Source organism: Haliotis asinina, chromosome 2 (genome assembly GCF_037392515.1).
Source record: "Haliotis asinina isolate JCU_RB_2024 chromosome 2, JCU_Hal_asi_v2, whole genome shotgun sequence".
Classification (NCBI taxonomy): Eukaryota; Metazoa; Mollusca; class Gastropoda; order Lepetellida; family Haliotidae; genus Haliotis; species Haliotis asinina.
This window is the reverse complement of record NC_090281.1, coordinates 12613226-12634671: the sequence shown is the minus strand read 5'-3', so window position 1 is coordinate 12634671 and position 21446 is coordinate 12613226. Positions and strand designations below refer to the sequence as shown.

General features: G+C 41.4%; 1 protein-coding gene across 1 annotated transcript; it reads left to right on the top strand.

Annotated features, from left to right (window-relative positions):
- The first annotated feature begins 12775 nt into the window (after positions 1-12775).
- On the top strand, positions 12776-19100 carry LOC137271564 (uncharacterized). Its single transcript, XM_067804011.1, has 6 exons — positions 12776-12902; positions 13442-13445; positions 15132-15345; positions 15948-16028; positions 17906-18026; positions 19015-19100. Exons 1-6 carry the CDS (start codon positions 12776-12778, stop codon positions 19098-19100), a joined length of 633 nt encoding a protein of 210 aa, XP_067660112.1.
- The last annotated feature ends 2346 nt before the right edge of the window (positions 19101-21446 follow it).

Here is a 21446-nt window from a genome sequence, read left to right as displayed (position 1 = left end):
CGTGATGTTGCTGGAAAATTGGCTTCAAACTCACTCAGTCGGTCCTATCACACATATAACTACTGTATACTTCGAATCCCGGATGGGACTCAACCGAAAAAAAGTACTAGAATTTGTACTTTACTAAGAAAGTGAAATCCCAAATATGACATATGTTGCATTTGACCACTTTCTAAATGGCATCGTGTAATACTTGCCACAAAATCTAGACTTTTATGCATACTGTATGTGAGGCCAATGTGGGAATCACATTTTTTCGTGTTCTTTGTTTCACAGTGAAATTACTAGAGACCCTGTTCAGCACGTGGACCGAGAGCAGAAGTTAGAGATTGTATAACATTAACTATGATGGTGCTCTGAGTAATTTCATTAGACACATATCGATAGCTGTGGATGGTCATTTAACGCGACATTCAGCAATATTCCATTTATACAGCAGCGGTAAGTAAATGATTGCATCTAGTTAAGGCATTCCAATGGTCAACATCATGAACATCAGCCTTAAGCAGTCGGCATGGGTTTCTGAAGACTGATTCTAATCCGGATCTTCATGGTCCATTTGAGAGGAATGGTCCACCTCAGCCTGGTACCAGCCCCATATACAGGAAGAGTATGTCTTCAGCAAACAGTATCAACAAGGAGCTATTGATTAAGATTCAGATTTGGGGAATTTAGGAAATTATTTGGTTTTTTAATTGTTATTTAGCCCTGCATTCCTCAGTACTCCAGCTATAGGATGTCCAGTGACTGATATCATGCACATGATTCTACACAACTGATGACATGCATCAACCATGTCACCAAGACAGTGGCAGTGGAACATTATTTGACGTTGTGTTGCTCAAGGATGGAGTCCGTCCAGGCCCCGGCTTTGCACTAATAGTACACACTTTACAGACTATTGATGAGTACCGGACAATACCCAACTCTGTTCTGATGATACTCAGGTCTATGGTGTCTTCAGAACTACACCAATGGTGCGTTCTTGTCATTCAGAGGAATGTTGTGTTTGAAAACTAGTTGAAGCTTCACGAGTGCCACATCCGTGGTGTAATGGTTAAAGCACCAGCCCGGAGAGCATAAGGCCGCAAGTTCCATCCTCGACCGCTTCATACCATAAGACGTTTCAAGTATGGTCCTTGTTGATCCCTGCTTGATCTTGAAGTACACACGATCACCCCATCGTGAATACCCTGTCTGGATATGTATCTCCCCGTATTAAGAGATTTTTAAATGCTTGCACCAGGTGCAGCCAAATTTCCTTTTAAAACCAAAATGAGCGTACATAACTATGCTTATGTTAGATGTATTGTTGATTTATTTATTAGAACTTGACTTGCACCTGGTGCAAGTTAGGCTAGTAAATAGGTTGCACTCTGTAACATTGACAAACACCAGTGCAAGTAACAAAGCTCTAAATCGAGCCCAACAAAGGTATACCGAGTGAGGCGACACTCACTCCGTTACACACCTGGTATAAGTGACAGTTACAAATATTCGATCTAATTCAATCTGCACCCGCTCAAATGTCAGAAATATTGGCGCCTACTGCATGATGCCAAGCATGCTCATATATTTCCTAACGGGATCCGGTTTAGAATTAATCTTCAGCAACCCATGCTTGTCGTAAGAGGCGACTAACGGGATCGGGTGGTCAGGCCGCTGACGTGGACCACCCGATCCCGTTAGTCGCCTCCTACGACCAGCATGTGGGTCAATCTATATCCGGAGTTTTCTGAATACGTCTGAATAATTTCTAGACCTGCGTAAAGAACTGTCAAACGTGTGAGATTGTGACGAAACGTAAAGTTAAAAGCGACACCCACACTACGATTACGTAATAACCCTAGTGCACAACGCAGCAGATTTAAATCTCTTCCTGTCGGTGGAGGATTCAGAAAAATACCAAGGAGATACCATCACACTTCTGCCGTTTGTAACCGGTTGAATCTCTGAAGGAGGCTGGGCGTTGAGGTAGTCAAGGGGTTGAAGTGTCCACTCGTCACGCCAAAGTGAGTGAGTGAGTGAGTTTAGTTTTACGCCGCTTTTCGCAATATTCCAGCGATATCACGGCGGGGGACACCAGAAAATGGGCTTCACACATTGTGCCCATGTGGGGAATCGAACCCGGGACTTCGGCGTGACGAGCGAACGCTTTATCCACTAGGCTACCCCACCGCCCTCGTCACGCCAAAGGCCTGGGTTCCACCCTCCACATGGATACAATGTATGAAGCCCGTTTCTTACGCCCCCCGTCCTTATATTGTTGGGCTATTCCTAAATCAGTGTGAAACTAAATTCAATCACTCTTTGTATGATTATAGTTCAACGCCTGATTTGTGCAATTGCAGCTAACCGACAACGATCAGGAAATTTTTTAGACATTTGTTTCCCGGAGCTGTATTGTGTACATTGGCGATCACTATTGTGAATAATGTTCAAATATGAAGTGGGGCAGTGGTGTAGCCTTGTGGCTATAGCGTTCGCTCGTCACGCCGACTAGGTACGATGTGTGATGCCCATTTCTTATGTCAACCGCTGTGATGTTGCTGGAATATTGCAAACAACGGTGTAAAACGATACTCAACCCATTTTCACTCGCTACATGTTTATCGGAAATATAGTGGTTTAGACACTGTCATATTCTGCATTCAAAACAACACTGAGACAAGGACACTCCATGACTCTCCATGGCACTCTCTGACTCTCAATGAATAACGGACCCAAGTGAGCTACGTTGGGGTTTATTTTTGGCTTTGCTATGTTGTTACTATTTATTTATTGTTTTTGTTGTTTGTTTTTTTGTTTTGTTTTTGTTTGTTTGTTTTTGGTTAACGCTACGCTCTGCATTACTCCAACTACTTTAGGAAAACCTGCAAATGTCAAGTCTCGACCAGGCAGTCTAATGCTTGATATCGTCATCAACGACGCTGGAGTACGCTGACTGACGAGTGAGTGAGTGAGTGAGTGAGTGAGTGAGTGGGTGAGTGAGTGAGTGAGTGAGTTTGGTTTTACGCCTCTCTTAGTAATATTCCAGCCTTGTCACGACAGCGGACACAAGATACGACCGCTTGTTCCGAGGAACGCGTGGATCTTGGTAACCCATGTTTGTCATGAGACTCGACAACCGGGTTCAGGTAGTGAGACTGACCGGATGATTTGGTTAACTCATGCCAAGGTATTCGATTTGTGTTGATCGGTGCCCATCATGTGAATCATTACATTGTTTCGTCCAGACTGGATTAGTTATACATCGCCACCTTATAGCTATATAGCTGAAATATTGCTGCGTGCGGAGTTAAACATCAAATGTCTGGGGATTCCTATTTTACGTTTGCCCGTCCCGTCGGCTCGCCCATCACTAACAATTTCTTTTGGCCTGGACCCAAATAGTCATCCGATCAAATTGCACAGTGCGATTTTAGTCATATATAGTGGAAGTAACATTGTCTCAAATGCGTGACAAGCACCATAATGATCCCTCAACCTCGTCCTCTTCGTAAAACTCCACTCGCTCACTGATCATTTCGAACTTCCCTCAACCTTTTACATGACTCTCCTTGATAGAACTAGATTACTGTACAAAGCGGCGTTAAACCAAATTCACTCACTCAACGTATATTTTTATTGCAAAGCGTTTCAGAGACCATTGACTCGTGAAGACTAACATTTGAGGAAGCAATACACTGAGTGCTGACGAGTGTCGAATCTGTGGGAGTAATCATATTTGACGTTATCAGACCTCCTCCTGTCTGAACGGAACTGAACTAGGAAGACCCGCCTTGTGTGAGTGCTTCTTATACTTCTGCACGTGCTAGCTTCTTAGTGCGACAGCACCTTCCTCTCTGCTACTGTAAGATGGGGGCAGTGAGTACATCTTCAGTTTTCCTTCTCCTCCTCCGAGTCTCTATGGCCATGGAAGCAATGCACATCACGGGGAACTGTTCTGGGGGCGCAACTGGGCGACGGGACACTCTCCAAGTCTTTAGCCCCTCTGTGAGTATTGTGTATCTACATGTGGTGAGAGTGAGTGAGTGAGTTGGGTTTAGAGCCGTATTTTAGTTCCATCAAGCTGCAAACAGTTACATGCTGACCCATGCTCCTCTTTCTTTACCAAAAGTAGATATTTTTCCTCCAAAGAAATCTTTAGAATCAGTCTAAAGCTCAAACCTCCGTGGTAATTATAGGCGTTACCCTTTTAAACATCAATCTAATCCTAAGAGTAATCTATTTCAGTATTTAAATTGGAAAAAAATGTCGCGTAACGCGAAAACCTTTAGATGAAAGACATCAGCTTTGTGAAACACCCTATAATTATGTCGCTGATGATACGTAGTTTCAGATACACAATACTTGCTGACTGAAATACAGTTATATCGAGCCACTTCACTTAATTTCCAGACTTACATGCTATTTCAGTGAACCACATATAATTTTCACGAAGTGAGTTTAGCGTGTATCTTTGTCAAATGTGACAGGCAAATGTAAAACCATCTCTGCTCCGCGCACATAATTTCAGTAAAATTATACAGAAATTATGTGATTGAAGGTAACATGATTCCTCACAAATGTGCCAAATTTGACATGGATCTTACGTAAATTATGTTCATGAAAATTATTTCTGCTGCACTAAATTAAGATGTACATCTATGCAAATAAGGCCATATTGCCAAACATTACAGGCACGAGTCTGTCTATGTAGAAGTTCTCACCCAGGCCACCACTATACAGTTGATGTTCTGCATTAGTGTCTATGATATACATGAAGTTGGTAATTTAGGCAAAGAAAACTCTCATACATAAAATTTAGAAATGCAATGGTAAATATTATTTCATGTTATTTTGAACATGTACATATGAACGACCTGGTATTGTGTTATCAGCCTTCAGTTATGTTTAACTCTGTCAAGAACACGTGTTCATATTATAACACGACCTAGAAAATACGAACAATACATGCCAAATTCCCTGGGCAAAAATTCGTTATTGATACGGCACAAGAACGAACTGATGTTGCTAATGTAGTCATTATCATAACATATCATAACGACATCTTAATGATATAAAGTAAAGTAGTTTGTAAGTTAAATCTAAACTGTTTGAAAAGGAACACCGATATCTACAGACGTACGCTTGTAACATTTGGCTGCACTGTTTATAAAAAGGATTTTTAACATACATTCATGTATATGTGTAGCCCAGTTCCTGGAATTACTCATTGTCTGGGTTTGGGGTCCTCTGCCACGTTCCCGGGAACAGGGCAATTCATGACTTAGTTTGCACAATCCCAGGCAATGGGCAAGGATTAAAACATAATCCAAATGAGCGACATCATGACTAATCATGTTTATTCTGACAAAGTGGTATCTTGATACACTGTAACACATCCAAACGTTTAGGTAGCTAAAAGTTCAAATAAATATTTAAGGAAGAAAGTAATTAATGGTTACGCTAACAAAACAAAAACAGTTGCCAAACACACACACACACACACACACACACACACACACACACACACACACACACACACACACACACACACACACACACACATATATATATATATATATATATATATATATATATAACAGCTTACTTTCTAGATGTATTTAACTAAACAAAAATACACGTCTCTGTTGCTTTGGGATTGTGATTTTTTCCATTTCGCTTCTCTAGCTTTCGAGAAAGTAAGTAGTTTGAAAGGTCATTGATTGTGGATATTGCTGACTATGGCCCACAAACACCGAGCACGTGTTCCTCACCACTAATGTCGTACCCAATTGCAACGTTGTTTGGACTTAACGTTCCTCGCCCAACGTAGACATTCTGTCGACTTGGACGGGAAGTGGTCAACAGGTCCGGATGCCGATACCACGTAGATGTCTCATCCTGCTGGTGTGGTGATATGTTGCGGCTGATGCTGATAACGCCACTATGAAACATCGAATGCGCAGAGGGAGAACGCGCAGGTGAAAGTCATCTTAAGGCATGGTCACTCCCGGTCTTCCTGGTCTGGGTCTCTTAGATGTTTTATTTGGATAGTCCTCTAAACGCATCTCTTATGCACGATGGCGTTCTGTCTTGTACAGCCGAACGTCCTGGCAATATGGTTGTCCGAAGCCCCCATACGCGACATTCCAGTGGCTCGTTTAGCATTTTGATTTGTGCCTGGAACCAGTAAACCACTAACAATCTCAATGAACTTTGTTGCGACTGTGTATTTCCTTCATATTTTGTTATCAATTAAGTAATAATTATTATTGGGTCACAGCGTTTAGTGTTTTGAATAATAATTATGGTGGGTCACATTTCGTGGAATAGATGGTCAGCATTTTTAAGATTTTGGTAGCAGGCTGTCCAGAAATTATCTGCCCTTGGTTTTTCTGTTTGTTACGTCCGGGAGACAGCCAGAGATTTCTACAGTGTTGGCGATGGTCGTATTTGCTCGAACTTTCGGGAAATGACAGAATGTATATATAAATGCTAGTTGCCGAGTTGGAAGGGGGGCACACATTCACATTCACCGGAGTATCATCCTCAATCGCTGCCAACGCTTCATCTTTTAACCGTTGTCAGACCGATCGCTGTGTTTACATTCTGCATAGTTTGATTCTCTCTCCCACTAAGACTTAGGTGAGTTTACTATATCATATTTTGTGACCCATTTGCCTTAGATTTTGTCTCACTTGTATTGAATTTGTAATCAGCATTATGAAATTGACTTGTGACCTTGTATAGCTTGCTCTCGTTGCACAATGATACAGAATTTGAATGTTTCGGACTAGTCTTTGTTCTGTTTTGCTGGTTCACAGAGGATTTCTTACATTGTTTGTCACGGTAAATGCTTAACCGTAACAACTTTTAGACCGTTATTTCTCATCGTGTACGTGCTAGTCCACAAAACCATAATATGCATGTGTCCTAGGCTCAGCACTGAGTCGGAGTCGAAATGCTTTACATAATATATATACTTCGTTTTTAGGAAAATAATTCCCTTGACCAGGTGTATAGTTTCTTTTGTTCGTCAGTTTTGATCAAAACATTCCAAATTTTACTTTCATTTTTCAGATTATATGTGACCATTGTTTGATTGCATATTCTTGTATTTATAAGAATTATGTTTGATTGTGATAATCTAGGTGATCTAGAAGTAACTGTTCTAGATCCAATAACAGTGGCACAAGCTACTGCGCCACCGTCCTTGGACCCATCTGTAAACTGGGATCCTGCTATAATAAACTTAGCGATACATTCCGACATATTTGAATGATAATGTAAACTGAAAAACCGAAGGATGTACACTCTTGGACCTCGATTTTCTAAGCCCTCTGAGCACTAAGATTGTCGTAAGTGCCATCCATTCCTTCAACTGGATGGAATTCACCGGCAGCCCGAAGTGATGAATTAGTCCATCCACAGGTTCCATCAAACACGTGGTTTAGGTTTTCTATTATTTCATTTTAAGATGAATGCAATGACACGCGACCAGTTCAACAGATGAGAACGCAAGAGTTATAATAACCACAGCGGAAATTTAATTATACCGGGTTTTAAGTTGCGTTTAACAGTGTTTCGCTTATATGCGGCGACCGTGAGCGCAAGTGGCAGCACTCGTGATGTATACAATACCGTTGTTTAATACAGATCCCACACTGAGAGACATTTTACTTACTCCCAAGTGAGTTACTACTAACTTTCTCTGTGCCAAAGCCGATGCAAGATAACAATATGTACCATCTCTTTACGAGCAGGGATTATCAATTGGTCCAAGGCATTTCCTGCTTTTCACTTATATCTATCTCTAAACATCCTCCTGTTTCAGAGACTCAGCATTAACTGTGACGTCATCGAATCAGATGGTGAGTTCCGTGTTACCCCATAATTCACATGGGTTCGAATCACTATTTGGACAATAATATAAATCTAGACTTTTGCTTATACATACATACATACATACATATACAATATATTCTATCACATAAAATATACAATGTGTTTCAAATACACCGATTTCGTTTTAATTTGCAGTATATGTTAATCACAAAATATACAATGTGTTTCAAATACACCGATTTCGTTTTAATTTGCAGTATATGTCAATGGTTAATTTTATGTGATAGAATATATTGTATATTTGTAGCGATAGAATATTTCCTCACCGATTTCGTTCAAATTTGAAATATAGGTTCATCCTAACATATAAAAACAATAAACGATTGCAAAAGCCTACATTTACACTTTTGAAAATTATTGTCCGAACAATGATTCGGATCCCTGTGCCATGATTTCCTTTTTGATTGCAACCAGCTTACCCCGTGTGAAAATATAATAATGTACCCTAATTTCAACTTTGATACTTGTATATATAAACACCACCACAAAACATTAGTTTAATATGGCATTAACACATACCCACACTGTATTACTATGGAATCGGAGAAGGGACATGGTCGCGTTGTCGCATTGTCGCGTTGTCGCCGTCTCAAAAACAAGCAAAATGAGGCAAAAATTAACCAAAGCGCGACAATGCGACATTTCGCCTGTTTGTCGCATTGTCGCGTGTCGCGTTTCGAATAACATTTTTTCTGTTCCTCCAAAGTGCGACATAGCGACACTTTAGCGACACTTTTGATGAAATGTCGCATTGTCGCGCGTCGCGTTTTGTTAAAATATTGACTACAGTATGTCTTATAAGATATTTACTAAAACGCGACACGCGACAATGCGACAACGCGACAATGTCCCTTCTCGGATTCCATAGTATTACACCAGAATTACTAAATTCTCACAGAAACGAAAGAGGGAACACATGGTAGGACAAGAGTCGCTTTATTCTTTTCCGGGTTTCTTCACAAGCCATGTATTGCCCTGTGAGTGAAATCCTGGAACTAGACAAAGGAACACTTGTACTTTCATGTGTTCCCTTATTTGTTTCCGTGAGTATATCGGGATGAAGGCGGCTATTTCAAGTGAGACATTTTTTTTTTAGTCCAGATGTTTTAAGCAAAAAGACGCGCACACAGACACGCAAATACACGCGCGTGCTCACACAGACACACGTGCGCGCACACACGCATACGCACACGTTGTCCCTATGACCGCTACTGAACGCGGCGTCAAGTCCTAGCTATTTCTTTTCACCTAACGCATTCTTCATTACAGTATACCCACATGGACAAGTGCCTGCCCAATTCAACGGGGTGTCAGCTGGAAGACCGAGGGACTTCAGAGTAGAAGTTGTCGTCACTAACGGAACAGTGGGGCGTGTGCCAGTGGCAGTTGTCAACTGGAAACCTCCAGCATTAGGTAAACTGCCCGTTCGTTCGTTTGTTTGTTTATTCGTATGTTTGTTCTTGTGTTTGTTCGCTCGCTTGTTTGTTTGTAGATTCGCACTTTTGTGCGTTCGTTTGTTTGTTGATTCGTATGTTTGCTCGTTTGTTGTTTGTTGATTCGTGTGATTCGTGTGTTTGACCTTTCGCTTGTTTGTTTGCTTGACGTGATCGAGTCAGATGGTAAGTTCGGTGTGGCCTCATTATTCCCCGTTCGACTGTATCCAACTTACAGTACTAGTTTCCTTATTCGTTGTGTGTCTGTATATGTTACATAATGTCGCAACGGCAGCTGGTAAATGTCCGGGATCTCATGCCTGTGCTAGTGTAAATAGACCTTGATGTATCGCGATCGATACTTGGTCGACTGCGTCTCACCAGGACTGGTGATACCAATCGCTAAATTGTTTAAGTTCCACCGTCAAAGATTTCTCAGGCAGGCATCCAAAATATCTTCTGTCTCGACTTTGCTTATCCTTGTTTGTACCACAGGCCCTCACCGCGGGTCAGAAAAACGATAAACTCAGTCCTGGTTGATTATCCAACCCCAGTAACTACTATGTAACATGTAAAGGTGCATCACAGACAATTATGCACACATCAATCAATATGTCTTATTTTAAAGGTCTCACAAGTATCAAGCGCCTTTGTCCATTTTTCCGATGTGTGTAGGAGGCTCACATGCTCTCCGTATGTTGTTGTTGTTGTTGTTGTTGTTGTTGTTGTTGTTGTTGTTGTTAAATCGCGAAAGACCGAGTTGCTGTGCCGGAAGTATACAAAATTAGGTCGTCAGTAAAATCACATTGTTTGATAAAATGACAACAAATGCACGTGCGAAAATGAGAGGGAAATACAAAATACGAACGTCTTTCATCCAAAATGTCATGGTCTGTTGTTTTGCCTTGGTAGAAAAAATATAAAAAAGAGTGAAAATATTTTTTTTAAAGTAACACATAAAAATCCATTAAATCGTTTTAATGTGTTAGCCTATCAGATCGCCGGAGATAGCGCTGACAACCCAATTTTTGTATACTTCCGGCACATCAGTTCGGTCTTTGGCGATTGAATAAAAACCAACAAATGCATACCCACCGAAAGCCCGTGTATATGCCTCCTAGACACGTCGGAATTATAAACAAAAGCTTTTAGCACTTGTGAGACCATTAGAATACTATGTTTTATTTATTGAGTGCATAATGGTCCGGTTTTCGGCCGCGTAGCCGAATGTCTGTGATGCACCTTACACGTTATATACTTAGGAGGCCGGATAGTAAATCGGGTTCAGTTTATCGATTTTGACCTGCTGTAAAGGGCCTATGGATAGTACATATCAGTTCATCATGGTGTCATCGCCAAGGATGATACCTAACACGGATGTTTGGAGACCTGGTTGGTCGTATGCGCTGCTAGACTGCGCTTAATGACACGCAAATACGTAAATATTGATATCGGCAAATCTAGCAAGGAGGAGTTATGGTTGATTCGTGAATACGTCAAAAGAAAATGTCTAGTAACTTTGACTCGAGCGAGTTTCGGCCCAACTAGTTCCTCGGTATGTCGGAGCGTGTCAAAGCATGCAACACGTCAACACCATTTTTTGTTAACGCCACTATTCCAGAACTTGTATATAACAGGTACTGGACGAGATAATCCACTGACGATATAAATGCAAAACGTCTTCGCCAGAAAACCATTAGTCCTGGATTCGACATATTAAGTTATTATCCCACATTTATATCCACACTTTTGATCTGACGACTCCTGTTGCTGCTGCCACTACTACTGCTGCTGCCGCTACTACTACTACTACTACTACTACTACTACTACTACTACTACTACTACTACTACTACTACTACTACGCTGATCATAATTAAAACATCAGACCAACTCTGAGATTTATGCAGAATCTATGTCCTTTAAATTTAGAAAAGGTTGTTTTAGAAACTGTTAATGAAATATTTACTCATTTCACCATTTGTTACAAGGACGGAGACTTTTCAGCACGTGGGTGAATTAATCAACAACTGTCGGCACTTGTGCTAGTGATTCGCGTCCGCATGACTGTTCCTCTGTTTGCACTCCTCCCTCGTAACAAACTGAACTGTGTCAAAACTTGAATGATGACTGTTCCTCTGTTTGCACTCCTCCCTCGTAACAAACTGAACTGTGTCAAAACTTGAATGATAATTTGTTAAACAACGTTTTTACTTTTAGGACAAAAAATGTACAAAATTAGTCCAACTTTTTTTATTCTGATCATCGTTTCATTGCGTATTGCATGTTTGTTAGTTTTTGAGTGAGATTGCAATTCATCAGTTCGCTTTTGAGTCAAATGGACTATAAGGTTTTAGCAATTGTGAGCGTGCTCGTTGATAACGATTATTTTTTCCAAATCTGCGAGCGGCATAAAACACGTATCATACCCATTCAGTAGAATTTTGATTTTGGCCATGAACACGTGGAAGATGAAAACATGGGGATCAAGGTTCGGTGCTGTCGTGATTGGTCGGAATTTTCTTCATTGCAGACCTCAGCCACCTTCGGGGTTTTTTGTTGCGTATGAGGAAGATCACTGGTCCCGCTGAAGATAAAACATCGTTCTCCAGAATATTTGATCTCTCAAGAAATACATTCAAGGCATCTGACAACAGTGTAAGTTACCCCCAGCGTATTTGTCTGTGTTTATCTCTGACACTATTCACGTTGTACGTTATCGTGACCGGAGAATGCATAGCTGTCAGTCCCGAGAGTTCCAGTGAGTGATAGCTGAGGCGTGCGTGTGTTTGTGTCTATGTGATTTTGTAGCAAGTTTCTAAGCCCTTTAAAAACATACAAAAATAGCAAAATATTTCCTAATTTTCTAATAATCCCTACAATTCTGTTCTACAACAATATACTCTTAGTAAAATTAAGAGTAATGCTAAGTTTATGAATATATGTAATTTTGACTGTAACAAATAAATCCATTTTAACTGAAAGGTGCCCCAGGGAGACCAGTGATTCTGAACTTGGGGAAATCTAGACGTGCTCTGCGCATGTTTTTAGCGTTGCAGGAAGGCCAAGGCTGTAGAGAAAATAATGTGGCTCAGGAACAGTGAGACAGACTAAAACAGTATGTTACTTTATTAAAAAGGAGTTTCTTTAAACACACTCAATAATGGCTGGGTTTAGACATATAAAATGCATGAGTTTCACTCAGGATGCGTGAGAGTTGACAGACTACTCTGCTCTTACGATCAAAACACGCACAGCGTGTGTAGGGGTAACCTAGTGAGGAAAACGTTCGCTCGTTACACCGAAAACCCGGGTTCGATTCCCCACATGGGTATGATATGTAAAGCCCATTTCTGGTATCTCCCACTTTGATATTGCGGGAATATTGCTAAAAGCGGCGTAAAACCATACTCACTCAGTATAACATCTGTGCGAAATCCCCTCCTTCAGATGGAGTTCCGGGACATATTCTCCGGTCTGGAGACGGGACCCAGGCTCTTGTACCAGGCACTGTTGTACTCGCTTCCATGTGACCGACAGCCACAAAGTCTCTACTTCTCTCTACCGGAAGTACAAGGTAACATAACTTTGTTTTTATTCACAGATCCTAAACTAAATATCTTTTTTTTTTCAAAAGCATACCGACCAATGCGTCATTGTAGACGCCATTTTTGACTATTCTTCTCAATCATTCAAATATCTCTGAAAAATAACGCTTCATACCCGTTGTAAGTATTCGAGATGTGGGACAATGCTTTTGGTTTCAGCAAAATATGACCAAATTACCCATTCTGGCTATTTGTCGCTATGTCGTTTTGTGGAATAAAACCGATGACAAGGTGCCGCTGCGGTTATAGTTAATACAGATCTTTAACCTTTGCTTTGGAAATGATGTCATACAGTGAGCAATATAAAAACAACTTAATGTGAAATTCTTAAGACCCATGATGCTTTTACCTCGAGCAGATATTGTCATGAACGACAATTAACAATAAGAAAACTCACTGTGAAATGCGTAAGACCTACTGGTGTGACCAACATCCCCTCACACAGAACTGTTATTTATGCATCGATTTTATATTTTATACATCGAGCTCACTATTTTTTTTTTTACAGAGAGGTGAGCACCATCCAAACACTCGAACACGCGCGGAGGTGGTAACATTGAGTGAGTGAGTAAGTGAGTGGGTGGGTGGGTGTATGAGTGAGCTAGTGGGTGGGTGGGTGGATGAGTGAGCTAGTGAGTGGGTGGGTGAATGAGTGAGCTAGTGAATGGATTGGTGAATGAGTGAGTTATAGAGTGAGTGGGTGAATGAGTGAGCTATAGAGTGGGTGGGTGAATGAGTGAGCTATAGAGTGTGTGGGTAAATGAGTGAGCTAGTGAGTGGGTGGGTGAATGAGTGAGCTATAGAGCGGGTGGGTGAATGAGTGAGCTAGTTAATGGATGGGTGAATGAGTGAGCTATAGAGTGGGTGGGTGAATGAGTGAGCTAGTGAGTGGGTGGGTGAATGAGTGAGCTAGTGAGTGGGTGGGTGAATCAGTGAGCTATAGAGTGGGTGGGTAAATGAGTGAGCTAGTGAATGGGTGGGTGAATGAGTGAGCTATAGAGTGGGTGGGTGAATGAGTGAGCTATAGAGTGGGTGGGTAAATGAGTGAGCTAGTGAGTGGGTGGGTGAATGAGTGAGCTATAGAGTGGGTGGGTGAATGAGTGAGCTAGTTAATGGATGGGTGAATGAGTGAGCTAGTGAGTGGGTGGGTGAATGAGTGAGCTAGTGAGTGGGTGGGTGAATGAGTGAGCTATAGAGTGGGTGGGTGAATGAGTGAGCTATAGAGTGGGTGGGTGAATGAGTGAGCTACAGAGTGGGTGGGTAAATGAGTGAGCTAGTGAATGGATGGGTGAATGAGTGAGCTATAGAGTGGGTGGGTGAATGAGTGAGCTATAGAGTGGGTGGGTAAATGAGTGAGCTATAGAGTGGGTGGGTGAATGAGTAAGATATAGAGTGGGTGGGTGAATGAGTGAGCTAGTGAATGGGTGGGTGGATGAGTGAGTGAGAGTGGGTGGGTGAATGAGTGAGCTAGTGAATGGGTGGGTGGGTGAATGAGTGAGCTAGTGAGTGGGTGGGTGATTGAGTGAGTTTGTGAGTGGGTGAGGGGTGGGCGGATGGATGGAGGAATGAGTGAGTGGTGCATGGGTAGGTGAATGAGTGATTGAGTGAGAGGGTAGCTTTGCTGGAATATTGCTGTACTCAACAACTGGCAGTTAAACGACCCAGATCACTTATCAACCAATAGAGAGCGAGTGAGTGAATGAATGAGTCAAGCTTTACGTCGCAGTTAGCAATATTCTAGCAATAACATGGCGGGGGACCCCCAAAAGGGATCTTCACAGATTCCCCAAGGTAAATCAATCAAGTTCTTCGGAATGACGAGTGAACGCTATAACACTGTACTATTCCGCCAGCCTGGTGACAAGAACGCGCTCGAATCTTAAGTCCACACAAATAGTACCATCAACTACGTGTTCGATCCCCATGTCTATCCATTTACGATATACTTACTTGTAGAATGAGTCCTATTTTATGGATGTACAACTTAATTATTCTGTTTTGGCGACGTTTCAACATAGATTTTAATGTCATTGATTTTAATGTCAAGCAAGTGACAACGACATTGGAAAGTGTGTCTAAACATGTCTATGACTTCAAGTAAGAAGATGTTTCACCTTGAATATGAATATTTAATATGCTGATACTTGTGTCAGCAAGATGTTTTCACCTTAAACTATAAATATGTAATGTGTTGACAGACAGCTGAAGGCAGCCGACTGGAGTCCAGTCATAACTTGCAAACCTTCCCGAAATTCTGAACTTCCGAGCTACAGACTTTCGGTGAGCTTCACCCTTGCGCCGGCTCGTTTCCGCTTCAGGGAATTTATTGTGTCTTTGTATGTGATGTCCAACTTGCATAACGCCCTGAAGATGTGCAAACTGAACACGGAGAGACAGACATCGTGCGGCAAGGTGAGGGGGATGTTATCGAACCAAGCTGTTCGTTTAGCGCGGAACTCAGCAATATTCCAGCTGTATGAAGGCCGACTGTAAATAGTCTGGACCAGACAATCCAGTGATTGATATCACACTGGTCCCGTCAGTCGCCCTCTGCGACAATAGTAGTCTTTTACCAAACGCATGGATTCCTGAAGACTGGAATCTTAATTGGTGGAATGTTAAATTGATAGCCTGGCATCGTACGACATTAAGCTGAGATACAATTGTTTCTCAAGTTGATGATTAGTAATATTCATCATTGCGTCCTAAAACGAACCCATCTAATTTCATCTTGGGTAGGTAGATATACGTATAATTTACGATCAACACCATCTTACGAATTCGTCGTACTTTGCACTGCTTCTGGGAACGGAAAATGTATGTAGTGACATCGCATCTGTTACGAGCAGATGATCCACAGCAGTTCTTACTTCTGTTGCAAATTATGTGATGCTTTGAAGATTACTTTCAGGGTTACGATCGTAACTACAGCATGAAGAATTATGTGTAACACCTTCATTGATTCAGATACATGTATTTTTCTGCAGACAACGGATGGCCGTGGAGTAAGGGAGATTCCGAACCTGGCCAGAAACAATGCAAAGTCGGGATTTGTCATCTTTGAAGGCATCCGACAAGATCACTACATGGTTGAGGTGAGGACCTGCATTAACGTCAACGATTGCACAACAATGCAGCATCACCAGCATCGTCGGCTTTCTCAGACTGGGGTGATGAGGGTAGCCTAGCGGTTAAAGCGACCGCTCGTCACGCTGAAGACCCGGGTTCGATTCCCCACGTCGATACAATACGTGACGCCAATTTCTGGTGTCCCCCGCCATGATGCAGGACTATTGCTGAAAAGGCGTAACACCCAACCCACTCGTTCACTCATTCTCAAATTCTTTCACATCCATAAACAGCATTACGTTTATGACATCGTCGCCACTAGTAGCTTCATATTTCCATTCCCGGTTATTTAGTACATTCCATCTGGAATATAGCTGGAATATTGCTGATTGCGCGTAGATCTCACTCACTCGCTCTTCCTGGTCCTCATCGTTATCATTACTACGTCATCTTGCCAGACATCCTGTCACGATCGTTACAGGCCTTGAGACGTCCTGTGGGTAAGGTCAAGGTAGTCTAAGTACGAGTCAGGGTTGGATTTGGTCCATAGAACCCGCGAAGAGCAGGGATAGAATTGGTGAATAGGCTCCTTGACACTTGTTATGGAATCCCAGTCAAGTAGTTCGATGCCCATGCTGTTTATCATTGGATTGTCTGTTCCAGACTAGATTGGTTTTCCCAACCGCCATGCTTCATGTAGCTAGCATATTGCTGAGCACGGCGCTAAACGACAACCAATCAATCAAATTTGCCACAATCTGTTCTATCACAAACATTTTAATAGCTCGCAGGTTAGGGTCAGTTACTTCTTTGATTGTCACGGTACAAAGAGGGCGTGCATCTTAGCTCATACTATCAATCACTCGGTGATCAAGTTTGAGGATGGAATATTGCGGGGTTAAACATGAAAACAAGGCGAAACGGTCTCTGAAAGAGTATTTGTCACTTTGTACTGTTCGAGGCTGTTTACTGCGCCATTCTTCTGTTGATCAAGATGTGGTTACTCAACATATCAACGAAATAATATCGAACCAGGAAATGCTCAAATACTCAAATACACCCACACCCATAATTGTATCAGGATGTTCCTTGAAGTGACGGTGTTTTCTGTGATTCCTGACACGGATCTGATTCCTGGCTATGTCCAATCATGGTGTAACAGGAAAGGCGTGACACGATATTTGTTTCCCCTGAGCTGTAACTATGTATATTACTAGGTACTATGTAATGTTCAAACATGAAGTGGGGCGGTGGAATACCCGAATGAGTAGTGAGTTCGTTCGTCACACTTTAGACCAGGGTTCGATTCCTCAGTGACTGCAAGCTGAGATGTGGTGTCCCCTTGATATTGCTTGAATATTCCTAAAAGTTATTTATCAAACGATCACAGATTCAAATCACTATTATTGGTTTGTATAAAAGGGGATAATGACAGTAGTTTGAACACTGAACCAAATGCACGCGCTGCAATTATAGTTACTTCTGGTATATGTAGTATTCTAGCGCTAAACTACACGACAAACATCTCTTGTGATGAAGAAGTGGAAGATAGAGAGGCTAACTTTAGTGTAAACTTGCATTTTTAACTTACACCAACCCACTTGTTCTCGGCGTTTCATTTAATATGCTTAGTTCCTTGTAATACAAACAAATAAAGCGTTTTGAAACTGTGATCGTTTGTTATCATCTTTTATCCTAAGTTGAAAAAATCTGAGAAATAAATGTTCAATTGGCAAGGTAAAAGTTTGAGGATTCGCAATCTTAATTTATCTTTTTTTCAATTTACTTCTTTGTTTAAAGTGAAATTCATCGGTACATTTTGACAGCCAAGAGACTATAACTCACTCCCGAGTAATGACGATACCTCCAGTGAATGCTGACGTTGACGTCGTTCCTGTTGCAGGTGCAGGCGGTGGATCCTTACTGGCAGTATGATAAGCACGCCCTTTGCTTCAGTGTCCTGCCTTCCGGCAAAAGAGTTCGCATGGAATGCTTGAGAACACGCCTGAAGGGAATTCAGATTGGTAATGCATGCCATTAGGATTGGTAATGCATGCCATTGGGATTGGTAATGCATGCCATTGGGATTGGTAATGCATGCCACTTTGTTACAATTGTCCAAACAAATGTTTGTATGTATATTTGTTTGGTATCCAGGGGTATTCATTAGTTCTGTTCTGTAGAGGTTAATTTGGTTAAATTTATTACATGGTCATTATCAAAAACTTGTCAGAGATCTTTCTGTCTACTACCCTTGATTATCAAGACTTTACCATTGTCAGGTAACCACCTTCGACGTAGCTGTTGTTTATGTGGATCCTATTTGCATCTACTGGTTACACAACTTCATTACAAACTAATCTTCCACCATATTTATATTGTCGGAGATGTAAAATTAATATATACCATTAATAAAAGTAGGGATATTCCATTTTGCGAGCATATCGCTAGCCATTGCGAGTGCACGAGAGAAAAAGTGATATATCAATACAGATGAAACATTTCCAAAGGAATGGAATAAATTGTTACATTTTCCCTTGATCTTCACCAACTTGACCTCATTATGTACATTTTATCAATCTGCTAAATCCTATATCCCCTACTTTGTAATGGTATATGTTTATGCTAATCGGAAGGAGTGAGTAAAGTTTTAGGCCGTTTTTAGAAACATTCCAGCGGTGTCAGGGGGACACATGAATGGGATTTCACACAACCGGGTTCCATATGGGAATCGAACCCGGGTTTTCAGCGTGACTAGCGAATGCTTTAACCACAAGACTACCCTAGGCCCATGCAGGTATACAAAGTTTAAGACAAACTGCAGTGAGTGGCGACCAGATTTTTTCCATGTGGGGAATCGAATTAGGGTCTTTGGGCGTGACGAACGAACGCTTGAAGCACTAGCAGTAATCAGAATGCAAGCTGCTGTGAATGGTTGGTTGGTTGGTTGGTTTATATTTCTGATACAGTAGCAATACGTCAGACAAGTATTAAGTGTGGGTTTAATTTCAGGTGGCAATGTCGATGATGTTGCTGTCGGTGAAGACGGAATATCTAGACAGCTGACATCTTCAACTTCCCAAACCATCAGTAAGTAGACTGTTCTCATTCATTTTTGTCAAACGAGAAAGTTTCTAAAACATGTGGTCATCAAAACAATAATGGCATGCCACCTATACGGCGTGACACTTGAATGGCCATATTTATGAGCATATGTTTTATGTGTGTATAATTTGCATTGTTTTATTTACTTTGCACGTGTTTGAGTGAGTGAGTGAGTTTAGTTTTACTCCGCACTCAGCAATAGTCCAGCTATATGGCGGCGGTCTGTAAATAATCGAGTCTGGACCAGACAATCCAGTGATCAGCAACATGAGCATCGATCTGCGCAATTGGGAACCGATGACATGTGTCAACCAAGTCAGCGAGCCTGACCACCCGATCCCGTTAGTCGCCTCTTACGACAAGCTGAGTCGCCCTTTATGGCAAGCATGGGTTGCTGAAGGCCTATTCTACCCCGGGACCTTCACGGGTCTTGCACGTGTTTACTTTCATACATAGACAAGACAAGATCTGAGTTAGAATTGGTCTTAGTAGCCCTTGCTTGTCGTAAGAGGCTATTAGCGGGATGAGGTAGTTAGGGTAGATGACTGGGTTGAGACATTTTATCCCAACTGCGTAGAAAGGCGCTCATCGATTCAACCACTGGATTGTCTGATCCTGGTTCTCTTAACTAAAGACCGCCTCCATATAGCTGGAATATTGCTGAGTGCAGCACACAAACAATGGAATCCTTTGATATTGTATGCTCTGCTAATAGTATGAATTTATGACCGATTTGTGTTTCCTTTCAGACCAAAAATTCGCTCATTTCCTGTCGCATTTCTTAATAGCCATTTCGGTCATATTTCTTTAATCCTTTTTAGATGGCCATTTCATTTATATTTGTTTTAATCCTTTTCGTTTATATTTATATCATTTTTTATTTTGTGTTTTAGATTCCCATCTCGATTATATTGTATATTCATTTATTAAAGTCAGTCTGTTTCACTTTCCAGACCAATGTTTAATTCATACCATGATACACTTCCGATGACTCTTTATGCTTGCTGTGATAACCCGCCTGCATGTAAACCATATTGATGTATTACATAATATGTTGATGTATTACATAATATATTGATGTATTACATAATATGTTGATGTATTACATAACACATAACCATTTTGAAACGCTTTTTCAAGGATATAAATCAATGATAATATTTTAAATGATATAAATATGGAGGAAGATATCTTCTTGGCGTTTATACGGGATCAAGGTGGCGCAGCGAACAACTCACTCACTGATACTATTCTGTATAGTTTCGGCGGGGTAGGCTAGTGGTTAAAGTTTTTGCACGTCATGCCGAAGATCCGGGTTCTAGTCCACACTAGGTACAATGTGAGAAGTCCATTTCTGGCGTCCCACGTCTTGACATTCTTGAAATATTGCTAAAAGCGGTGTAAAACCATATCCACTCACTCACTATTCTGGGTATGATTGGGCCTCGGGTACCGTAGTTTATCGTAATATCGTAAAGTGTGTATGATTCTTAGAGGTTGGTAGCCCAGTGGTTAAAACGTTCGCTCGTCGTACCGAAGATCCGCGCTCGTAACTCTATAACTCCGGCATACAGTTACGAATGTCGTAGAGCTATGAACGTTTCGTGGGTCGGATGCCCCTTGCTGTTTTGTTTCTTGTCAACGCCGCACTGATCAATATTCCCGCTGTATGAAAGCGGTTCTTAAATAACCGTTTGTTGACTGAACAGTCCAGTGATTGACATCATGAGCATCTATATGCAGGAAGAAGATTCCGTGATTCGGGTAAGTGAGCACACATAACAAGACGGCCTTCGAGGCACTCGTACGACAGGCATACCCGCTTCTTCACACAACACTGGATGGCCGTAAGAGGTGACCACATGTATAGGGTGGTCGAGGACCTGTTAAACAAAGAAATGGTTGCGCTATGATGACCGTGCTTTAACATACACATAAATCTGTCTCTGTATTGCGAATCGATGTATGGCGGTGGGGTAGCCACTGCATATAGCTGAGATGTCTGACTTTGAACATGGCCTTGTTTCATTATTGATGCACAACCTCAGTGACAAATCGATAGTCAATCTTGACAACTCGGGGAGCGGTACAAGTAAGTAATGTCACACTGGGTAGAGCTGTTAGAAATAAAGCAGCGCGAAATTGTTTTCGATGATAAAGAAACCTGTCCTAAAAGCACATTGTAGCATGAATAATAATATGTTTTATAAATAGCTTCTTCTTTAGTCTTTATACGACATTCAGGTGATTTACGAAGAGCAGGAATTAGCTCTGTAACGTATAAAGAAATCATTATAAGCGGTTATCCATAAAACATATAATGCATTCATGTCCGTCCA

What these genes read in the sequence shown, in the direction of transcription:
- LOC137271564 (XM_067804011.1), top strand. Translation starts at nt 12,776, where the DNA reads ATGGAGTTCCGGGACATATTCTCCGGTCTGGAGACGGGACCCAGGCTC. An exon ending in AAGATCACTACATGGTTGAG is followed by an intron (nt 16,029 to 17,905) that starts GTGAGGACCTGC and finishes TTCCTGTTGCAG; the next exon opens with GTGCAGGCGGTGGATCCTTA. An exon ending in CCTGAAGGGAATTCAGATTG is followed by an intron (nt 18,027 to 19,014) that starts GTAATGCATGCC and finishes GTTTAATTTCAG; the next exon opens with GTGGCAATGTCGATGATGTT.